Source organism: Schistocerca piceifrons, chromosome 8 (assembly GCF_021461385.2).
Source record: "Schistocerca piceifrons isolate TAMUIC-IGC-003096 chromosome 8, iqSchPice1.1, whole genome shotgun sequence".
Classification (NCBI taxonomy): Eukaryota; Metazoa; Arthropoda; class Insecta; order Orthoptera; family Acrididae; genus Schistocerca; species Schistocerca piceifrons.
In genome coordinates this window covers 324,271,939-324,292,723 of record NC_060145.1, presented here as the reverse complement: position 1 = coordinate 324,292,723, position 20,785 = coordinate 324,271,939, and the positions used below count along the sequence as shown (strand labels likewise).

The following is a 20,785-nucleotide window of genomic DNA, read 5'->3' as shown; positions in this document are numbered from 1 at the left end:
AGGCCGCTCCTGCCGTGGTGCGGTCCTAGTTAGCGGGCTATTGCCTGACGTCGTCTCACAGCCTTCTCTGCTCTTGTGTTCTCCATCTTCGCACCAGCGCTTGTCGATAAGCCGGAGCACACAGTACTGTAGCCCCATAAACTATAATAAGTCTTGTTAGAGTGGTGTGTATCAGATACATGTTCTCGGGTTCCGACACCATTGTTTTCCTTTCTCTCAGGCTCTTATACTGTGGATAAGAGTACCCTTCCACCTTTGAGCATATGTGACGGCTCCATGATAGTTTCGTATTCAGGGTAATCACTACATACTTGTCTTCTCCACAACCAGAGGTTCAGCGAGTGCACAATATTCAATACATTTTGTGTCATTACTCTACCAGTACTAGTAAATTTGCCGAGTATTGTTATGACTACGTCGCTTCCATATCTTTGGCAAAAGTAACCCAAAGTACACTACTGGCCATTAAAATTGCTACACCAAGAACAAATTCAGATGATAAACGGGTATTCATTGGACAAATATATTATACTAGAACTGACATGTGATTATATTTTCACGCAATTTGGGAGCATAGATCCTGAGAAATCAGAACCCAGAACAACGACCTCTGGCCGTAATAACGGCATTGATACGCCTAGGCATTGAGTCAAACAGAGCTTGGATGCCGTGTACAGGTACAGCTGCCCATGCAGCTTCAACACGATACCACAGTTCATCAAGAGTAGTGACTGGCGTATTGTGACGTGACACTTGCTCGGCCACCATTGACCAGACGTTTTCAGTTGGTGAGAGATCTAGAGAATGTGCTGGCCCGGGGAACAGTCGAACATCTTCTGTATCCAGAAAGGCCCGTACAGGACCTGCAACATACGGTCGTGCATTATCCTGCTGAAATGTAGGGTTTCGCAGGGATCGAATTAAGGGTAGAGCCACGGGTTGTAACACATCTGAAATGTAACGTCCACTGTTCAAAGTGCCGTCAGTGTGAACAAGAGGCGACCGAGACGTGTAACCAATGGCACCCCATACCAACACGGCGGGTGATACGTCAGTATGGCGATGACGAATACACGCTTCCAATGTGCGTTCACCGCGATGTCGCCAAACACGGATGCGACCATCATGACGTTGTAAACAGGACCTGGATTCATCCGAAAAAATGACGTTTTGCCATTCGTGCACCCAGGTTCGTCGTTGGGTAGAGCAGCGCAGGAGCTCCTGTCGAGGGTAAGCGCAGCCACGGTTTCCGGGCTGATAGTGAAAACGTCGTCGAACTGTTCGTGCAGATGGTTGTTGTCTTGCAAACGTCCCCATCTGTTGGCTCAAGGATCGAGACGTGGCTGAACGATCCGCTACAGCCATGCGGGTAAGATGCCTGTCATCTCGACTGCTAGTGATACGAGGCCGTTGGGACCCAGCACGGCGTTCCGTGTTACCCTCCTGAGCCCACCGAGTCCATATTCTGCTAACAGTCATTGGATCTCGACTAACACGAGCAGCAATGTCCCCATACGATAAACCGCAATCGCGATAGGCTACAATCCGACCTTTATCAAAGTCGGAAACGTGATGGTACGCATTTCTCCTCCTTACACGAGGCATCACAACAACGTTTCACCAGGCCACGCCGGTCAACTGCTGTTTGTGTATGAGAAATCGGTTGGAAACTTTTCTCATGTCAGCACGTTGTAGGCGTCGCCGCCGGCGCCAACCTTTTTTGAATGCTATGGAAAGCTAGTCATTTGCATATCACAGCATCTTCTTCCTGTCGGTTGAATTTCGCGTCTGTAGCACGTCATCTTCGTGGTGTAGCAACTTTAATGGCCAGTAGTGTATTTAGCTCTTCAGTGAATTCATTCACAGCTAGGTTCCACAATACCGGGGAGTAAACCCCAGGAAACCTTCGGGTGGCGTTGAACACCACTTTTTCTTTCATCGCCGTGGCTTCTGTCTTTCTTCTGCTCAACGTCAACTGGATGGGGATAACCGTGCGAAAGGGCAATACCATACGCAGATGACATTCTGGTGGTGGTCTTCACGGATTCAAGAGCGCAACTCAAACACCGGTTAACTCAGCCACTCACAAGCATCAGCCAGTGGTGCAACTTCAGATGGCTCTGCGCAAAACTGTTTACATGCTACTTAAAGGAACACTTCAAAAGTAATGCAACCATAAAACTACACGACATTAGCATAAGCAGACATCGGAAAACACGATGTATTGGTGTGCAACTCGACGAACGACTGCCCTTTGAAAACAGCGACTGATATGGATGGCAAGATCATGTACAAGTGGGCCACGGTCAACATAACACACTTTAGGGTACCATTACACACACTGATAACTTACCATTTTGTGTTCTTTGATTCTGTGCGCTGTCTTGCAGCCAGTGCATGGGCCCATCGAGTACGTCTGGTGACGAGTCGGAGCATTGTGCGGCGAAAGCAGAGAAGTGCCGTGATAAGGCTGCTGTCATGAGCTTTGCGTGGTTCTCGGGACCTTCCATATCGACATAACCATTCGGTTTCGGGCTGCAGTGTACTGGCTGAGTTCGGCGAAATGCTGCCTCACTGCTATATTATGGAAGAGCTAGGACTTGCGTCATAGCTACGCGGGGAAGAGTGAGAAAAGCGTAGATGAAGCAGCACACGATCGCGAGCGCTGCTAGCTCGTAATATGCGGCAACATTATCCTGAGAGTGCCGGTATATATTCCCTTTTTATGCCCACCAAACTTGGCACCTCCAGCGATGTATCGTGACCCGTAACGGATTATTCCCACTCGGAGGGAAAATTTCGCGTCTGCCTCACTCCACTCCCACACAATTTAACACGTAATTCTTAACTGTGTACGACCATTATACCACAGTTAACAGCAGGTAAAATTCACGAATAAAAATGATTTCATTCAGTTGAAGCTACTTTGCGCCAATAGCGATGTACAGATGCCCCCTTAGCCGGACTGGACAGGAGACAGGAGACAGAAGATAATCGAGAGTTTACCAGACAGGACATTACCGAGAAGCGCCAACTCGTTAAATGGCGGATGGACACCTGGCAAATGGAATGGGAGCTAAGCGATAAGGCCCATGGGGTATATCAACTCTTCCCGGACATAAGGGAACGTCCGAGCCTTATCAGATGGTTCAAATGCCTTTGCACACTATGGGACTTAACATCTGAGGTCATCAGTCCCCTAGACTTAGAACTACTTACACCTAATTAACCTAAGAACATCACACACATCCATGCCCGAGACATGATTCGAACCTGCGACCGCAGCAGCAGAACAGCTCCGGACTTAAGCACCTAGAACCGCTCGGCCACAGCGGCCGAATTATGGTTTGGCAAACGTTTCAGACCTTGAATTGACATTGTAACACTTCACAACTATCATGTATTTTGTAGTACAATTTAGATGAGGAAATATTTAACTTGTGGTTTACTGTAGTCTGAGTGTAAAACATACAGGGCTATTACAAATGATTGAAGCGATTTCATAAACTCGCTGTAGCTCCATTCATTGACATATGGTCACGACACACTACAGATACGTAGAAAAACTCATAAAGTTTTGTTCGGCTGAAGCCGCATTTCAGGTTTCTGCCGCCAGAGCGCTCGAGAGCGCAGTGAGACAAAATGGCGACAGGAGCCGAGAAAGCGTATGTCGTGCTTGAAATGCACTCACATCAGTCAGTCATAACAGTGCAACGACACTTCAGGACCAAGTTCAACAAAGATCCACCAACTGCTAACTCCATTCGGCGATGGTATGCGCAGTTTAAAGTTTCTGGATGCCTCTGTAAGGGGAAATCAACGGGTCGGCCTGCAGTGAGCGAAGAAACGGTTGAACGCGTGCGGGCAAGTTTAACACGTAGCCCGCGGAAGTCGACGAATTAAGCAAGCAGGCAGCTAAACGTACCACAGCCGACGGTTTGGAAAATCTTACGGAAAAGGCTAAAGCAGAAGCCTTACCGTTTACAATTGCTACAAGCCCTAACACCCGATGACAAAGTCAAACGCTTTGAATTTTCGGCGCGGTTGCAACAGCTCATGGAAGAGGATGAGTTCAGTGCGAAACTTGTTTTCAGTGATGAAGCAACATTTTTTCTTAATGGTGAAGTGAACAGACACAATGTGCGAATCTGGGCGGTAGAGAATCCTCACGCATTCGTGCAGCAAATTCGCAATTCACCAAAAGTTAACGTGTTTTGTGCAATCTCACGGTTTAATGTTTACGGCCCCTTTTTCTTCTGCGAAAAAAACGTTACAAGACACGTGTATCTGGACATGCTGGAAAATTGGCTCATGCCACAACTGGAGACCGACAGCACCGACTTCATCTTTCAACAGGATGGTGCTGCACCGCACTTCCATCATGATGTTCGGCATTTCTTAAACAGGAGATTGGAAAACCGATGGATCGGTCGTGGTGGAGATCATGATCAGCAATTCATGTCATGGCCTCCACGCTCTCCCGACTTAACCCCATGTGATTTCTTTCTGTGGGTTTATGTGAAAGATTCAGTGTTTAAACCTCCTCTACCAAGAAACGTGCCAGAACTGCGAGCTCGCATCAACGATGCTTTCGAACTCATTGATGGGGACATGCTCCGCCGAGTGTGGGAGGAACTTGATTATCGGCTTGGTGTCTGCCGAATCACTAAAGGGGCACATATCGAACATTTGCGAATGCCTAGAAAAACTTTTTGAGGTTTTGTATGTGTGTGCAAAGCAGTGTGAAAATATCTCAAATAATAAAGTTATTGTAGAGCTGTGAAATCGCTTCAATCATTTGTAATAACCCTGTAGATCGAACTACAGACGTTAACAAACGCTGCTTAACCTGCAATTTAATGGCGTAATTATTGTGTGTGTGTGTGTGTGTGTGTGTGTGTGTGTGTTTGTTTGTGACAACCTATCCAGACTGCAAGAAATAGTACCAGTTGATTACGATAAGATAGTGGACGCTCAAGTGAGCTATGAAGAACTCGAGAAACTTCGCTCTACTCCTCATACCTCACGGAAGTTTAAACAGCATGAAACTCCTGGTGGAAAACTATTATGGCGTATGACGTATCAACAAGTAACATTCGTCCCTTCATTCCTCAGCAATATACAGGGTGATATTTTCTACCATATACAACCTCTAGGGATTGATCGATGAAAGGATACGGAACAAAAAACATGTAATGAACTTATGTCTAGAAATGGTAGAGACCATTTATTCGATCATAGTTTTTTTACAGAGACTGCGGTCTAATACGTGCTGTACCATGCAGACAAAGTTACGGTATGCATAGTTTTCTCCTAGAGCAGGCTGTTCCAACCGAGCTCAAGGGAGCCGTAACGCTCACTGCAGAAGCTCGGAGCGCGCGTGGAGGGGGAAAGCGAACTCATTGCCTCCTGGCCGCATGCAGCCGCAACTGACGCGATAATCCGTGTTCAATGACAGCTGCGACTAGCCGCGGGAGCCCAGTACCTCTATTGGAGGATACCTTTCTATTCATTGAGAGGGATGGTCGTCCGCAGTGCCTTGTATGACATAAAGTATTTTATTCTGCGAAGAGGTACAATATACAACGACATTATACAAGTCTTCACGCAGCGCACTACGGTCAGGCAGAAGGCGTTGCACGCAGAGAACAGGTAGCCAGGCTTAAGAACGACAGACCAGGAGACATAAGTTTAAAACGGTTTCGTAATACGGAGGGTATCAAAACATGCAACATAGTTCATGTTCTATATCGCGTTTATAATTTTCAGGTGAATGAGAGCAGAGAAAACACTACTGAATCTGCAATTCGAGCAAGCTACAGGGTCGCTCACATCATTGCGACGAGTGGCAAACTGTTTTCGGTGGGACCACTCGTAAAAACGTGCATGGTAGCAGTTGCAGAATGTTTGTTTCCAATGGAGGTCCAGGCAATTAAAGGGATTTCCCTGTCGAAACAAACAATGTCTCGTCGAATCCTGGACATGGCAGCGGATTTAGAGACACAGCTCAGGAAAAAGGCGGAGAGCTTTGTTACATTTTCGCTAGCGCTTGACGAAAGCACCGACATATCGGGCTGCGCTCAGCTTGCAGTCTTTGTGCGTGGTGTCGACATGGAGCTGCAAGTAACTGAAGAACTCTTGGATGTGGTACCACTCGATTACACAGCAACAGGACGTGCCACGTGCCGGCGTGCCGGCCCACTCGACTGGCCACAGCGAGCGACACGGCTCCCTGAAGCAGGGAGTGCTCCGCGGCTCACAACGGAGCCGACGAGCTGGAACAGCCTGTCCTAGAGGGTGATGCAGTTCCTCAAACGTCATGTGCTAGCGCCCTCTCCTGTCATATTAACTGGTAATGTTGTGTCCGATTCATCTCTCTTGCTGACCCACCTTGTAGTGGATGGGATACAGCGTTGTACACAGTGGTTCCGTGTTTGAATCGAGAGCCTGCTGGCACGGTGTTTACTTACGGAAAGGCAAATGGCACCGCGCGACGGGCAGCATGCTTGTATCAGGAGATCTAATCCCGCCGACAATAATCACAGTATTCAATGTTTGCAACAGTTTTTCGCCGTTTGTCTGAGACAGGGTCGTTTCAGGAAGCAGGAAATCATGAAGGACGTACTCAAAATGTTCGGATATCGATCTTGGAGCAAAATGTGATTAACACTTTGGAAGATGACTGCAGTGAAACTACCAGGCAGTTGGCCCGCCAGTACAGGGTAAGCCAGACGACCGTCTGGAACATTCTGCACGACAATTCTTACTATCCTTATCACTTACGTGTGCAGGACTTACTAGCGACAGACTCTCCAGATCTGGAGCAGTTTTGTCACTGGTTCCTTCACCAGACAACCACGATTCGGCTGTTTGTGTCGTCCGTCCAATTCACAAACGAGACCACATTTACGCGGAGTGTTATCTTCAACTTTCATAACAGTCATCTGTGGGATAGTCTGCAGAATCCCCATGGTATGGTGACAGCGAATTATCAGCATCGGTGCAGCCGGAATGTGTGGGCGGGGATAATTAGCGACCGTATTTTCGGACCAGTCTACCTTCCACGTGCCTAACAAGCCGGAACTCCCGGCGCTTCTTGCAGTTGACTTTGCTTCTCCTTCTGGGAGAGGTTTCATTGATGGTTCGAAGGGTTATGTGGCTGCTTTATGAAGGTGTTCCAGCTCACGTCACCGTTAACGTCCGGACGCATCTCAGTCGTTCTTCCCTGGTCGATGGATCGAATGAGGGGGTCCAGTTGCATGGCCTGCTCGTTCACTGGATCTCAACCCGTGCGTTTCCAAACACAGGTGGACTATTTAAGGTAGTACACGTCGATCTGACTGGACCACTGCCACCCTCAGATAAATTTAGACACCGTTTTACATGAGTCTATCGACGCAATAACTGGACACAAGTCATTACACTACGTGATGTTCGAACAGAAACAGTGGCACGAGTGTTTTAGAACTCCTGGATCGCTAGATTTGGAGCACCTAACCAAATAGTGACTAACCAAGTAGAACAATTCCAGTCGCAGCTGTTCCGCGTACTAGCTACGTTTATGGCTCTAAATTAACTCAAACTACAGCATATCATCCAAAGTTAATTGGTAAAATTGAGAGATTCCATCTAACGTCAAAAATAGTAAATACAAATGGAGTTACACCATTTGTACGGTTCTTATAGGTCTGTGTAGCTGTGTGAGAAAAGAAAATACCTCAAAAGTCGCTGAGATGCTATACAGCACAACTCTAATATTGCCAGGTGTTTCTATTTTAAGATCGGAAAACAAACAAGAAGTATATCTACCAGCATTCGCTTTATAAACTACATCTACATAGTTACTCTGCAATTCACACTTAAGTGCCTGGCAGAGGGTTCATCGAACCATTTTCATACTACTCTCTAATTTCTCTTATTTTATTATTATGAACATTTGTCCCTACGTAGGTGGGTGTCAACAAAATACTTTCGCATTCGGAAGAGAAAGTTTGTGTTTGAAATTTCGTAAATAGATCCCGCCGCAAAGAAGACCGCCTTTGTTTCAATGACTGCCACCCAAATCGCGTATCATATCAGTGACACTCTCACCCCTATTGCGCGATAACACGAAACAAGCTGCCCTTCTTTGCACTTTTTCGATGTCCTCCGTCAATCCTACCTGGTAAGGATCCCACACCGCGCAGCAATATTCCAGCAAAGGACGGACAAGTGCAATGTAGGCTGTCTCTTTAGTGGGTTTGTCGCATCTTCTAAGTGTTCTGCGAACAAAGCGCAGTCTTTGTTTCGCCTTCCCCATGATATTATCTATGTGGCCTTTCCAATTTAAGTTGCTCGTAATTGTGATTCCTAGGTATTTAGTCGAACTGACAGCCCTTAGATTTGTGCGATTTATCGTGTACCCAAAATTTATCGGATTTATTTTAGTATCCAAGTGGATGACCTCGCACTTTTCTTTGTTTAGTGCCAATTGCCACTTTTCGCACCATAAAGAAATTCTCTCTAGATCATTTTGTTATTGGAATTGATCGTCTGATGTTTTTACTAGACGGTAAATTACAGCGTCATCTGCAAACAATCTAAGGAGGCTGCTCAGATTATCACCTAGACCATTTATGTAAATCAGGAACAGCAGAGGGCCTATGACACTACATTGCGGAACGCCAGATATCACTTCTGTTCTACTCGATGATCTACCACTACGAACTGTGACCTCTCTGAGAGGAAATCACGAATTCAGTCACACAACTGAGACGATGCTCTATATGCATGCAATTTGATTATAGTCGCTTGTGAGGAACGGTAGCAAAAACCTTCTGGAAGTCTAGGAATATGGAATCAATCTGAGATTCCTTGTCGACAACACTCATTACTTCATGGGAATAAAGAGCTGTGTTGCACAAGAACGATATTTTCTGAATCCGTGTTCGTTATGAATCCATAAGTCATTTTCTTCAAGGTGATTCATAATGTTCGAGTACAGTATATGCTCCAAAATCCTACTGCAAATTGAGGTCAGTGATATGGGTCTGTAATTCAATGGATTACTCCTATTTCCTGTCTTGAATATTGGTGTGACTGTGCTACTTTCCAATCGTTAGGAAAAGACATTTCGTCAAGTGAGCGGTTGTATATGATTGCTAAGGAAGGCGCTATTGTGTCTGCATACCCTGACAGGAGGCTGATTGTTAAACCATCTGCACCGGAAGACGCCTTTCTTAAGTGATTTGAGTTGTTTCACAACACCTAAGATATCTACTTTTATGTCACTCATGCTAACAGCTGTTCTGGTTTCGAATTCTGGAATATTTATTTCGTCTTCTTTCGTGAAGGAATTACGGAAAACTGTATTTAGTAACTCCGCTTTAGTGGCACCATCGTCGGTAACATTTCCAGCGCTATCGCGCAGTGACGGTATTGACTGTGTACTTTATATACGACCATAATCTCTTTGGATTCTCTACCATGTTTTGAGGCAATGTTTCAATGTGGAAACAATTAAAAGCATTTCGCATTGACGTCCACACTAAATTTCAAGCTTCCGAGATACTTATCCCTTCAGAATTTTCCCACAAGGTAAAGGAAATACTTTTCGTTACTTAAGATTTGTGTAATGCGACTCATGTATTTGTGAGAGATGACAAAGTGAAAGCCAAAGTACTGCCTCCCTACGAAGACCCCTACGAAGTCCTGGAGCGAAAAACAAAATATTTCACTCTCAAAGGAAGTTATCCGATTTGGCCGAGTTGTGTAATTCCCCGAAAAGTACAAGTAACTGACATTGAAACTGAGGGGGGCGAGGATGGATGATGTAGGGTTGCGCATATGTGCATAGCCCACAGTTCTGTAAAAAATTTCTGGAACCGCGCAACCGCTACGGTCGCAGGTTCGAATCCTGCCTCGGGCATGGATGTGTGTGCTGTCCTTAGGTTAGTTAGGTTTAAGTAGTTCTAAGTTCTAGGGGACTGATGACCTCAGATGTTAAGTCCCACAGTGCTCAGAGCCATTTGTACCATTTTTTGTAAAAAATTCTTTTTTGTGTCGACTTTATTTTTCTTTGAAAGCAAATGACATTTTGAAATGCACAGAGTAAGAGGTCTCGGTATCAGTTGTTTTGCTTGTGTGTGTGATATATAAGCCTTGTAACAAATAGAAGTTTCAAAACAATATTTTCGAATGTGAAATATTGTGCTGTACAAGAAGACAAACAGGGTGTTGAAACTGACGTGTTGCTACATTCCTTCAGTGTCGAGCACGTACCATGAGCCATTGGCCCTGTGGGCAGGCAACTTGTACGGCCCCAATGCCATGGGTCTCGGTGGTGCTGTGGGAGTTTTACACGCCATGTCTATCGACAGCAACGCAATGGCTGACGGTGTGCCCGCAGACATGGTAGCCAACGCAACCATCGCCTGTGCGTGGGAGACCTGGTGAGTTCTCTGCTGCAGGCACGGATCCAGAGTTCGAATGTGAGGTATCACAGTTTTTTATTGTCCCTCAACCCTCCTTCCTCCCTCCAGATATGCACTGACGGAGCAAAATATCGCAACACCAAAAAATAATTCCTGTAGAGTTATGACATTTAAGGAATGCATTTATCTAGGTAAGATATTTAAGTGATAAACATCTTAATGTGAGCACGAGATAAGCCATAGCAGATGTGAAATACATTAATAACCAGTGTAGCCCCCAGAATGGTGAATGCAAGCAAGCAAACGTTCATGCATTGTGTTGTGCAGGTGTCGGATGTCAGTTTGTGGGAATGAGTTCCGCGACTGTTGCACTTGGTCGGTCAATACATGGACCGTTAATGCTGGTTGTGGGTGACGCTGGAATTGTAGTCTGATGATGTCCCATATGTGCTCGACTGGGGACAGATCTGGTGGTCGAGCGCGCCAAGGAACATTTCGGCAGTCTGTACACCATGTTACGTTACAACAGCGAGATTTGGACGAGTGTTATGATACTGGAAAATACCCGCTGGAATGCTGTTCAAATGGGTCAAATGGCTCTAAGCACTTAACATCTCAGGTCATCAGTCCCCTAGACTTAGAACTACTTAAACGTAACTAAGCTAAGGACATCACACACATCCATTCCCGAGGCAGGATTCGAACCTGCAACCATAGCAGGCGCGTGGTTCCGGAATGAAGCGCCTAGAACCGCTCGTCCACCGCGGCCGGCCAAAATGCTGTTCGTGAATGGTACTACAAGATGTCGAATCACCACACTGACGTACAGATTTGCTTGGGATAATTTTAAAGAATGCTCCTGCTGTCACACGATATCGCTGCCCAGGCCGTAACTCCAGGTGTAGGTCCTTTGCGTCGAGCACGTAGAAAAGTTGGTTTCCGGCCTCCTTCTAACCAAATCACCGCCATTACTGGCACCGATGCGGAACCATCTTTCATCAGAAAACGTGGCCGACCTCTGCCCTGCCCTCCAATGAGCTCTCGCTTCACACATCTGAAGTCGAAAATGGCGCTTTTTCGGGGTCATTGGAATACACGCCACAGGGCTTCTTGCTCGCAGCTGTGATTGGCATAACATATTTGCAGTTTTCGTTGTTACTGTGGTGCCAACTGCTGCTCAAAACGACGTTTTACGTGTAGTACGATACGTCAGATCCATAGGCCGAACTTGAGGGTCTTCCCTCTCGGTAGTGCCACGTGGACGTCCGGAGCACAGTCGTCTTGCAACCGTACATTCTCGGTACCACCGCCACCAGCAGTCATGTAAAGTGGCAGCATTCCTGCCAAGTCTTTCTGCATACAGCAGAAGGAACATCCAGTTTCTAGTAGCCCTATTACATAGCTGCTTTCAAGCTCAGTGAGGTGTTGATAATGGCGTCTCTGTCACCTTAAAAGCATCCACATAGATACTCTGCAAATCACATTTAAGTTCCTGGCAGAGGGTTCATCGAACCACCTTCACAGTTCTCTATTATTCCAATCTCGTATAGCCCGCGGAAAGAACGAAAACCTATATCTTTCTGTACGAGACCTGATTTCCCTTATTTTATCAATGTGATCGTTTCACACAATTTACACTACTGGCCATTAAAATTGCTACACAAAGAAGAAATGCAGATGATAAACGGGTATTTATTGGACAAATATATTATACTAGAACTGACATGTGATTACGTCTTCACGCAATTTGGGTGCATAGATCCTGAGAAATCAGTACCCAGAACAGCCACCTCTGGCCGTAATAACGGCCTAGATACGCCTGGGCATTGAGTCAAACAGAGCTAGGATGGCGTGTGCAGGTACAGCTGCCCATGCAGCTTCAACACGATACCTCAGTTCATCAAGACTAGTGACTGGCGTATTGTGACGAGCCAGTTGCTCGGCCACCATTGACCAGACGTTTTCAATTGGTGAGAGACCTGGAGAATGTGCTGGCCAGGGCAGTAGTCGAACGTTTTCTGTATCCAGAAAGGCCCGTGCAGGACCTGCAACATGCGCTCGTGCATTATCCTGCTGAAATGTAGGGTTTCACGGGGATCGAATGAAGGGTAGAGCTACGGGTCGTAACACATCTGAAATGTAACGTCCACTGTTCAAAGCGCCGTCAGTGCGAACAACATGTGACCGAGACGTGTAACCAACGGCAATCCATACCATCACGCCGGGTGATACGCCAGTATGGCGACGACGAATACACGCTACCAACGTGCGTTCACCGCGATGTCGCCAAACACGGATGCGACCGTCATGATGCTGTAAACAGAACCTGGATTCATCCGAAAAAATGACGTTTTGCCATTCGTGCACCCAGGTTCGTCGTTGAGTACACCATCGCAGGTGCTGCTTCCTGTGATGCAGCGTCAAGGGTAAACGCAGCCATGGTCTCCGTGCTCATAGTCCATACTGCAGCAGACGTCGTCGAACTGTTTGTGCAGATGGTTGTTGTCTTGCAAACGTCCCCATCTGTTGACTCAGGGATCGAGACGTGGCTGCACGATCCGTTACAGCCATGCGGATAAGATGCCTGTCATCTCGACTGCTAGTGATACCAGGCCGTTGGGATCCAGCACGGCGTTCCGTATTACCCTCCTGAACCCACCGATTCCATATTCTGCTAACAGTCATTGGATATCGACTAACGCGAGCAGCAATGTCGCGATACGATATACCGCAATCGCGATAGTCTACAATCCGACCTTTATCAAAGTCGGAAACATGATGGTACGCATTTCTCCTCCTTACACGAGGCATGACAACAACGTTTCCCCAGGCAACGCCACTCAACTGCTGTTTGTGGGTGAGAAATCAGTTGGAAACTTTCCTTATGTCAGCACATTGTAGATGTCGCCACCGGCGCCAACCTTGTGTGAATGCTCTGAAAAGCTAATCATTTGCATATCGCAGGATCTTCTTCCTGTCGGTTAAATTTCGCGTCTGTAGCAGGTCATCTTCGTGATGTAGCAATTTTAACGGCCAGTTGTGTAGGTCAATGTTAAAGAAATATTTTCGCATTCTGAGAAAAAAGATTGTGATTGGAATTTCGTGGGAAGATTCCGTCGCAAGAAAAAACACCTTTGCTTTAATGATGTCCAGCCCAAATCCTGTATCATTTCAGTGACAGTCCTTCCCATATTTCGCTATAATACACAAGGTGCTGCCCTCCTTTGAACTTTTTAGATGGTCTCCGTCAATGCTACCTGGTAAGGATCCCACGCAGTGCAGCAGTATTCTAAAAGAGGACGGACAAGCGTAGTATAGGCAGTCTCCTTAGTAGATCTGTTACATTTTCTAAGTGTCCTGCCAATGAAACGCAGTTTTTGGTTAGCCTTCGCCAGAACATTTTGTGTGGGTTCCTTCCAATTTAAGTTGTTCGTTATTGTAATTCCTAGGTATTTAGTTGAATTTACGGCCTTTAGATTAGACTGATTTATCGTGTAACCGAAGTTTAACGGATTCCTTTTAGCACTAATGTGGAAGACCTCACACTTTTCGTTATTTAGGGTCAACTGCCACTTTTCACACCATTCAGATATCTTTCCTAAATCGTTTTGCTATTTGTTTTGATTTTATGATGAATTTATTGGTCGATAAACGACAGCGTCATCTGCAAACAACCTAAGACGGCTGCTCAAATTGTTTCCCAAATCGTTTATATAGATAAGGAACAGCAAAGGGTCTATAACACTACCGTGGGGAACGCCAGAAATCACTTCTGTTTTACTCGAATTTGACTTGACTTACATCAACTCACCACGTCCAGTACGTCAGGTCGTACCGCTCAGGTTACGGGCACATCCACGTGGGCCACTCCTCACAAGAGCTACTGAAAAGCGACCTCTGGTACACTCTTATGCTACTGCCTACCTCTTTCAGAGGTTAAAACACGCCTACCAGCTTTCGTTCGTGTCGCACAACTCCTTCCTGTTGTTGTGTTTTTCTTTCCGTCAGTGTCACTTTCTGTAATACCAATTCTATATGCCAGAGATATCTAAGACCTATTAAGAAATAATAACAAAACAAAAATATTTTAATAACAATAGATTGTTTGATTACAATAAAATATATAAAACTGGTTTAATATAAGTCAATTTTATTTAGGTAACAATGCTCAGTGTATCACTTGAGCATAGCAACCAAAACATTGCAACTTACAGAAATATAGCGTTTGAAATCATATGTCTGAAAATTAGACACGTACACGTATCAGATATTTAATTTAAGAACTGGTATAGTAGTGAAACATACCCACAAGTTTGACAAATTTGCGCAATATAACATCGAAGTATGGTGTTTCTCTCTGTTGTTTCCATTCATATTCAGTAAGTGAGTGTTTCCGAGTTTTTATTTTCTTTAGTGGAGGGTCTTTCCATTTGTGTCTTCCCTTTCTCAGCTGCCAGTAGTTCGTCAGGCACTGCAGACACAGTCAGCCTACAAATGCGTTCGTACATAGCTGGAACACTACCGCTCAGATTACGAGCACATCCACGTGGGCCAACCCTCACAAGAGCTACTGAAAAGTGACCTGGGACACACGCTACTTCTAATTTCTACCACTTCTCATTTTCGAGATTCTAAGTGTACATGCGACTTATATCCGGAATTTATCCACTAAATTTGAAAATTGATATACATAACAATACAGGAGCTTTTACTAAATGTATTTTGGAGGGGGGGGGGGAGAAAAGGGGGTGGCGGATTACAACCCAAACGAGCGCCACCGCTTCAATCTGCGTCAGGTCTATTATATCAGTAATCGCCTCTAGTGGAGAGCTTCGAATGCTTTGAACTATATTTTTACTACACTCGACATTTATTTCCATGGCATCAAGAAATCATATTATGAATCTTACATGGGATTTCAGTCAGTATATATAAATAAGTGTACACGTTCATCAAATGTGATGCGGAACAACCCCTGGCATCTTAAATTTCCAGGATTTCCCTGTGATTAAAACGTTCTTAAACGGTCCTTAGTGGTGTTTTACACACTTCTTCTACAATGAACTGTTTCCTTCCCTTGCGAAACCGATGTTAGTGTATAGCCTACAGCCGGTCCTGTAACATGCAAACTGGGATGTATTGCATTAACACAGGTGACGGATGTTAGTTTTTGGGATGGAGTTCCAGGCCTGTTCCACTTACTCGGTCAATACGTGGATAGTTAATGCTGTCTGTGGATGATGACGGATTTGTCCTCCGATGATGTCCCATATGCGCCCGACTAGAGACAGATCTGGTGGATGAGAAGGCCAAGGCAACATGTCGGCAATAAGTAGACAGTGTTAGGTTACAAATTCTGTGTGTGGGCCAGCTCTAGCCTGTTGGGAAACACTCCTGGAATGCTGTTCATGAACCACAATAGGTCTAATCACCAGACTGACGTAAAATTTGCAGTCAGTGTGCTTCGAACAACCAAGCTCCTGCTGTCATACGGAGCCGCACCCATAACTCCAGGAGTACATCCAGTGTGTCTAGGACGCAGACAGTTTTGTTGCAGGTCCGTAACTGGCCTTCTTCTAACTAACCCGAGGCCAACACTGGCACCCAGGCAAACCAGCTTTCATATCGCGACGTTATTACCAAGCGCATCCAGACAGGACCAGTCGGCTGTTATTCGTTTCTTGGTTGCCGAAGGAAAAACACCGATAGACTTCCATCAGCTAATGGAAAACGTGAATGGAACAGCATGTTTCTCGAAAACCACCATTGTGGAAGGTCGTTACGCAGTAGTTACGCCGCGCCAAGTAGGCGTCTGTGGAGCACCCGCGCTATAGCCATGAACTCTGCCCATACGATTATCATACCTTCTGCCCCTAAAAAACGGCCTTGAAGGATCGGTGATTCCTGTCGAAGATGTGCAGCAGGCAGTTATGCATTTCTCCACGCATCAGGACACTCTGTTTTACCAAACTGGTAGCTTCAACATGGTACGTCGGCGGGATGATTGCCTCACTGCTGACGGCAATTTTGTCTGATTGACATGCCGATTCTGGACTGTACGGCCTTAGAAGGGAAACTCTTTCATTATCTTTATACTTGTAGTACTGGCATACATGAGTATCAATTTTTAAAAACACTTGCTGTAATTATTCATACACAGGCTGATTTGAAAAGTAACATGTTCTATCTATTGGCGGCAGTTTTTACCTGACGCATCATATAATCAGACTGCCCCGGTGGTTTAGTTGTTATTAATTTGGTAATCTATTGTATTTAGAAACAATTTAACTACCATTATACGAGGGTGAGTCAATTGAAAACGTAAATTTGTAATAACAAATAGAAATTTCACGCCGTTACCCTGTAAGTTGGTAAGCGTGCTACAAACAGCGAGCAGAATGGCCATTAGGTGGCAGCATAGTGCAGATAGACACATACCGTCGCAGTATCAGTATAAAGATGGCCGCCCCAGTTGCAACTTGCGCCAAGGAAGAACAGTGTTCTGTTATTTGGTTTTTGCGTAGTGAAGGTATGAAACCTATTGAAATTCATCGACGAATGGATGTTCAGTACGGTGATGTATGTTTGTCACAGCAGCAAGTCCACGAATGGAGAAGGAAGGTCACAAATGGTGTGACTTCAGTGAAAGAGCTCCTCATCCAAGTCAGACACAACGAGTTGTGACTCCACAGAACAATGCAGCAATTCAAGCCATAATGAGGGAAAATCGCCGAGTGACACTGAATGACACTGCAGCATGTTTACAGATTTGCCATAGGTCAGCACATCACATTGTGCATGATGTGCTCCAGTCTCACAAAGTGTGTGCAAGATCGGTGCCACGGAAGTTCACTCTTGAAAAGAGAGAACGACGTGATGATGCTTGTGAAGAACTTCTTCGGTGCTTTGAACGAGAAGGTGATGGCTTCCTTGCAAGAATCGTTACTGGGGACGAAACATGGGTTCACTTCCACCAACCAGACGAAGAGAGCGGGCAAGGAATGGCGCCATTCCTCATCACCAAAACCAAAGAAGTTTCGAACAGAACCATCAGCAGGGAAGGTTGACTCTCTTTTGGGACGAAAAAGGCGTCATTTTGGAGCATTACACGCCTAGAGGGACCACTGTTACCAGTGCATCATACACAGATCTCCTAAAAAATTATCTGCGTCCTGCAATCAAATCAAAGCGACGTGGATTGCTGTCAGCAGGTGACCTTTTGCAACATGACAATGCAAGGCCCCACACTGCCCCTACAACAGTTGCAACAATCACAGACCTGCATTTTGAGTGTCTTCCTCATCCACCATACTCACCAGACCTTTCCCCAAGTGATTTCCATATGTTTGGACCACTCAAAGACAAAAGACGCAAGGGGAGGAAAGATGTTCCGTTCTGATGAAGAGGTACGCCATGCGGTGCATGAGTGGTTGCTCGGACTACCAAAAGAATTTTTTCCTAAACGAATTTATGCACTTTGTAAGCACTGGACGACTTTCATTGAGCGTGGGGGAGATTATGTTGAAAAGGGATACAGCTTTGTACCACTTCTGCGCATGAAATAATATTTAAAAAATATTTAAGGTTTTCATTTGACTCACCCTTGTAATCATCCTAGAGTGATAATTGAAGTTGCAAGGAGCTCGTCGCATTGCCGCGATTTTTCTGGTGTACGTGACTGTTGTGCATCATGTTTCCAGGGTTAGTGAAGTAATTTTGTTGAAAGCGCACAGTATTAGTCTTTCATTTCATCTTAGCTGCAGGCTGTTGTCTTTCCCTTACAGCTACGCACACACTCTACAGCTTTGTGCAAAACTCGTATCTGGCTACTTAGCCACCTGCGTTCCAATGCTTGCCTCACTGGCTTCAACGTGTCAGTTCGCCGCAGCGAGCTCTCAAAAGGTCCATCACTGCCTCTCGCCACGTGATCCGACTTCTTGTAATGTCCTGGAAGCCCAATTTGTGAAGCTCTCAAGGATATTACACCCCCAAGTAACATCACCGGTCCTCTCAAGGTCCAAAAAAAAAAGCATCTATTAGGTGGCTCTATCAGCTTGCACAGTGCCTTGTTGACAACTTGGAGCTATGGCTTCGTAAGGTCTGCGCCACGCTCGAACCCTACCGTCAGTTCACTTACTGAAATCGGAACGCATCTGACGGAGCCACTGTTCCCCAGTCGTATAGGGCCCAACCGACATGGTCACGGCCCCAAGAGAGGCGATACAGGCGATATCGTGCTGTCAGCAAACGCAATCTCTTCGGTTCTCTGCTGCCATGGCACATTAACGCCGAACTTCGCTGCATGTCCTAACGGATACATTCGTCGTTCGTCCCTCATTGATTTCTGCTTTTATTTTAGGCAGAACTGTTTGCCAGTTAGGACTGACAACTCTACTCGAACGCCGCTGCTCTCGGTCGTTAAGTGAAGGCCGTCCGGCCGCTGCGTTGTCTGTGCTGAGAGGTAATGCCTGAAGTTTGGTATTCTCGGCACACTGTTGACATTGTGGATCTTGGAATATTGCATTCCCTAACGATTTCTGAAATGAAACTTCCCATGTATCTAACGCCAAGTAGCACTACGCGTTCAGAGTCTGTTAATTCCCGTCTTGCGGCGATAACCACTTCGGAAACCGTTCACATAAATCACCTGAGTAGCTCCGCGAATGCACTGCCATTTTAACCTTGTTTACGCGATACTAACGCTCTCTATACATGTGCACATTGTTGTACCATGATTTATGTCACCTGAGTGTATGTGTACAGATTCCCTTCTGACATGTCTACTCGCCCCTGTTGTTATCTATTCCAGGTGCAGACACAGCAAACGAACTCTGATACAGCAGGCATCAGCTGAACCGGGCATCTTCAACTGCGTATCGACACCACGCCATCCCATATCCTGGGGTCAAGTAATCAACTACGCACATCATGGAAGAAGTTTTCCCAGCATAAGAAACTTCTGGGTAGCTTACCTCTTTATGTTTAAAGCGAAATTTGGGTATGTTACCGGCGCTGTGCTCTTCCACCTAATTCCAGCTATCATCGCAGACACTTTTCTGTATCTCAAGGGAATCAAACCAATGTAAGTATCCCTATCAATAATTTTGTGACAGTCTTAAATGTGTATTCCACAAGGTTCCATTGTTGGCTCCATTTTCCGAAGTTTCATGAAGCGATTATATTCCATTAACGTTCTTAAGTCATATGATAAACATTTATCAGAAAATGAAATCTTAGATGTGACCTACACCGCGATACATTCTCTAACCTAAGTTCCAAGCGAAAGTATAAGGCTAACGTTGGCAACTTTTCAGTAGAGGGTTACTCTAAATGTATGTCTCGTGACTAGGGCCTCCCGTCGAGTAGACCGATCGCCAGGTGTAACTCTTTCGATTTGACGCCACTTCGGCGACTTGTGCATCGATGGGGATGAAATGATGATAATTAGGACAACACAACACCCAGTCTCTGAGCGAAGAAAATCTCCGACCCAGCCGGGAATCGAACCCGAACCCTTAGGATTGACATTCTGTCGCTCTGACCACTCAGCTGCCGGGGTCGGAATACTCTAAATGATTCAGTCCTTTCCAGAGTTCAATATTTTACAAATAATTACGTGTGCAAACATAACTTATACATGAGAGGAGTCGTAAACTCACCGAGTTTGCATTGTGCCCACCAGTTGGCGTTACGACTGCAGTGCCTTGACAAAATGGCGATACAGTAGGAAAAAGAGGTTTTTTGTGTTGGAATGTACGAGATATTTACCTGTTAATACAGTGCAGCGTGCAGTCAGAAGACATTTTGGAAAAGAACCTGCATGAATAAACACAGCATTGTGTGTTTGCCCCGACAGTTTAGGGAAACTAGTTGTCTCTGGAAATCGGTTGAGTTGAGTACGCAGTCCAAAATAATTAAGGGTTTGCGCAAGCCACGAAAATGAAATACCGTAGCAGTCTGTGTGGGACATCTTGCGACAGTGGTTACATTTCAAACCGTTACGTCTGCAACTCGTGCAACAATTAAAACCGAAAGATTTTGGCCAGTGCCACCAGTTTTGCATCGCAATGGAGGAAACGCTTGAGGACGTACATTTCGTCTCCAAGCAGATATTCAGCGACGATGCAACCTTCCATTTACCTGTGAGTGTGTGGGGCACTGAAAATTCTCACGAAAACATGGCGCATGAACGAGATTCTCCTAAAATGAATGTTTTCTGTTCTACATCTACATCTACATTGATACTCCGCAAGCCACCCAACGGTGTGTGGCGGAGGGCACTTTACGTGCCACTGTCATTACCTCCCTTTCCTGTTCCAGTCGCGTATGGTTCGCGGGAAGAACGACTGTCTGAAAGCCTCCGTGCGCGCTCT

The 20,785-nt window shown here is 45.6% G+C and overlaps 1 protein-coding gene across 2 annotated transcripts in view; it reads left to right on the top strand.

Annotated features, from left to right (window-relative positions):
- LOC124711793 (fatty acyl-CoA reductase 1-like) overlaps positions 1–20,785 on the top strand; it is a 229,908-nt gene that overhangs the window by 125,377 nt on the left and 83,746 nt on the right. For both annotated transcript variants that reach the window (XM_047242013.1, XM_047242014.1), the window contains exons 6-7: positions 10,247–10,430; positions 19,222–19,494. In XM_047242013.1, coding sequence (XP_047097969.1) covers positions 10,247–10,430; positions 19,222–19,494 — 457 coding nt within the window. The remainder of the gene's footprint in view (positions 1–10,246; positions 10,431–19,221; positions 19,495–20,785) is intronic.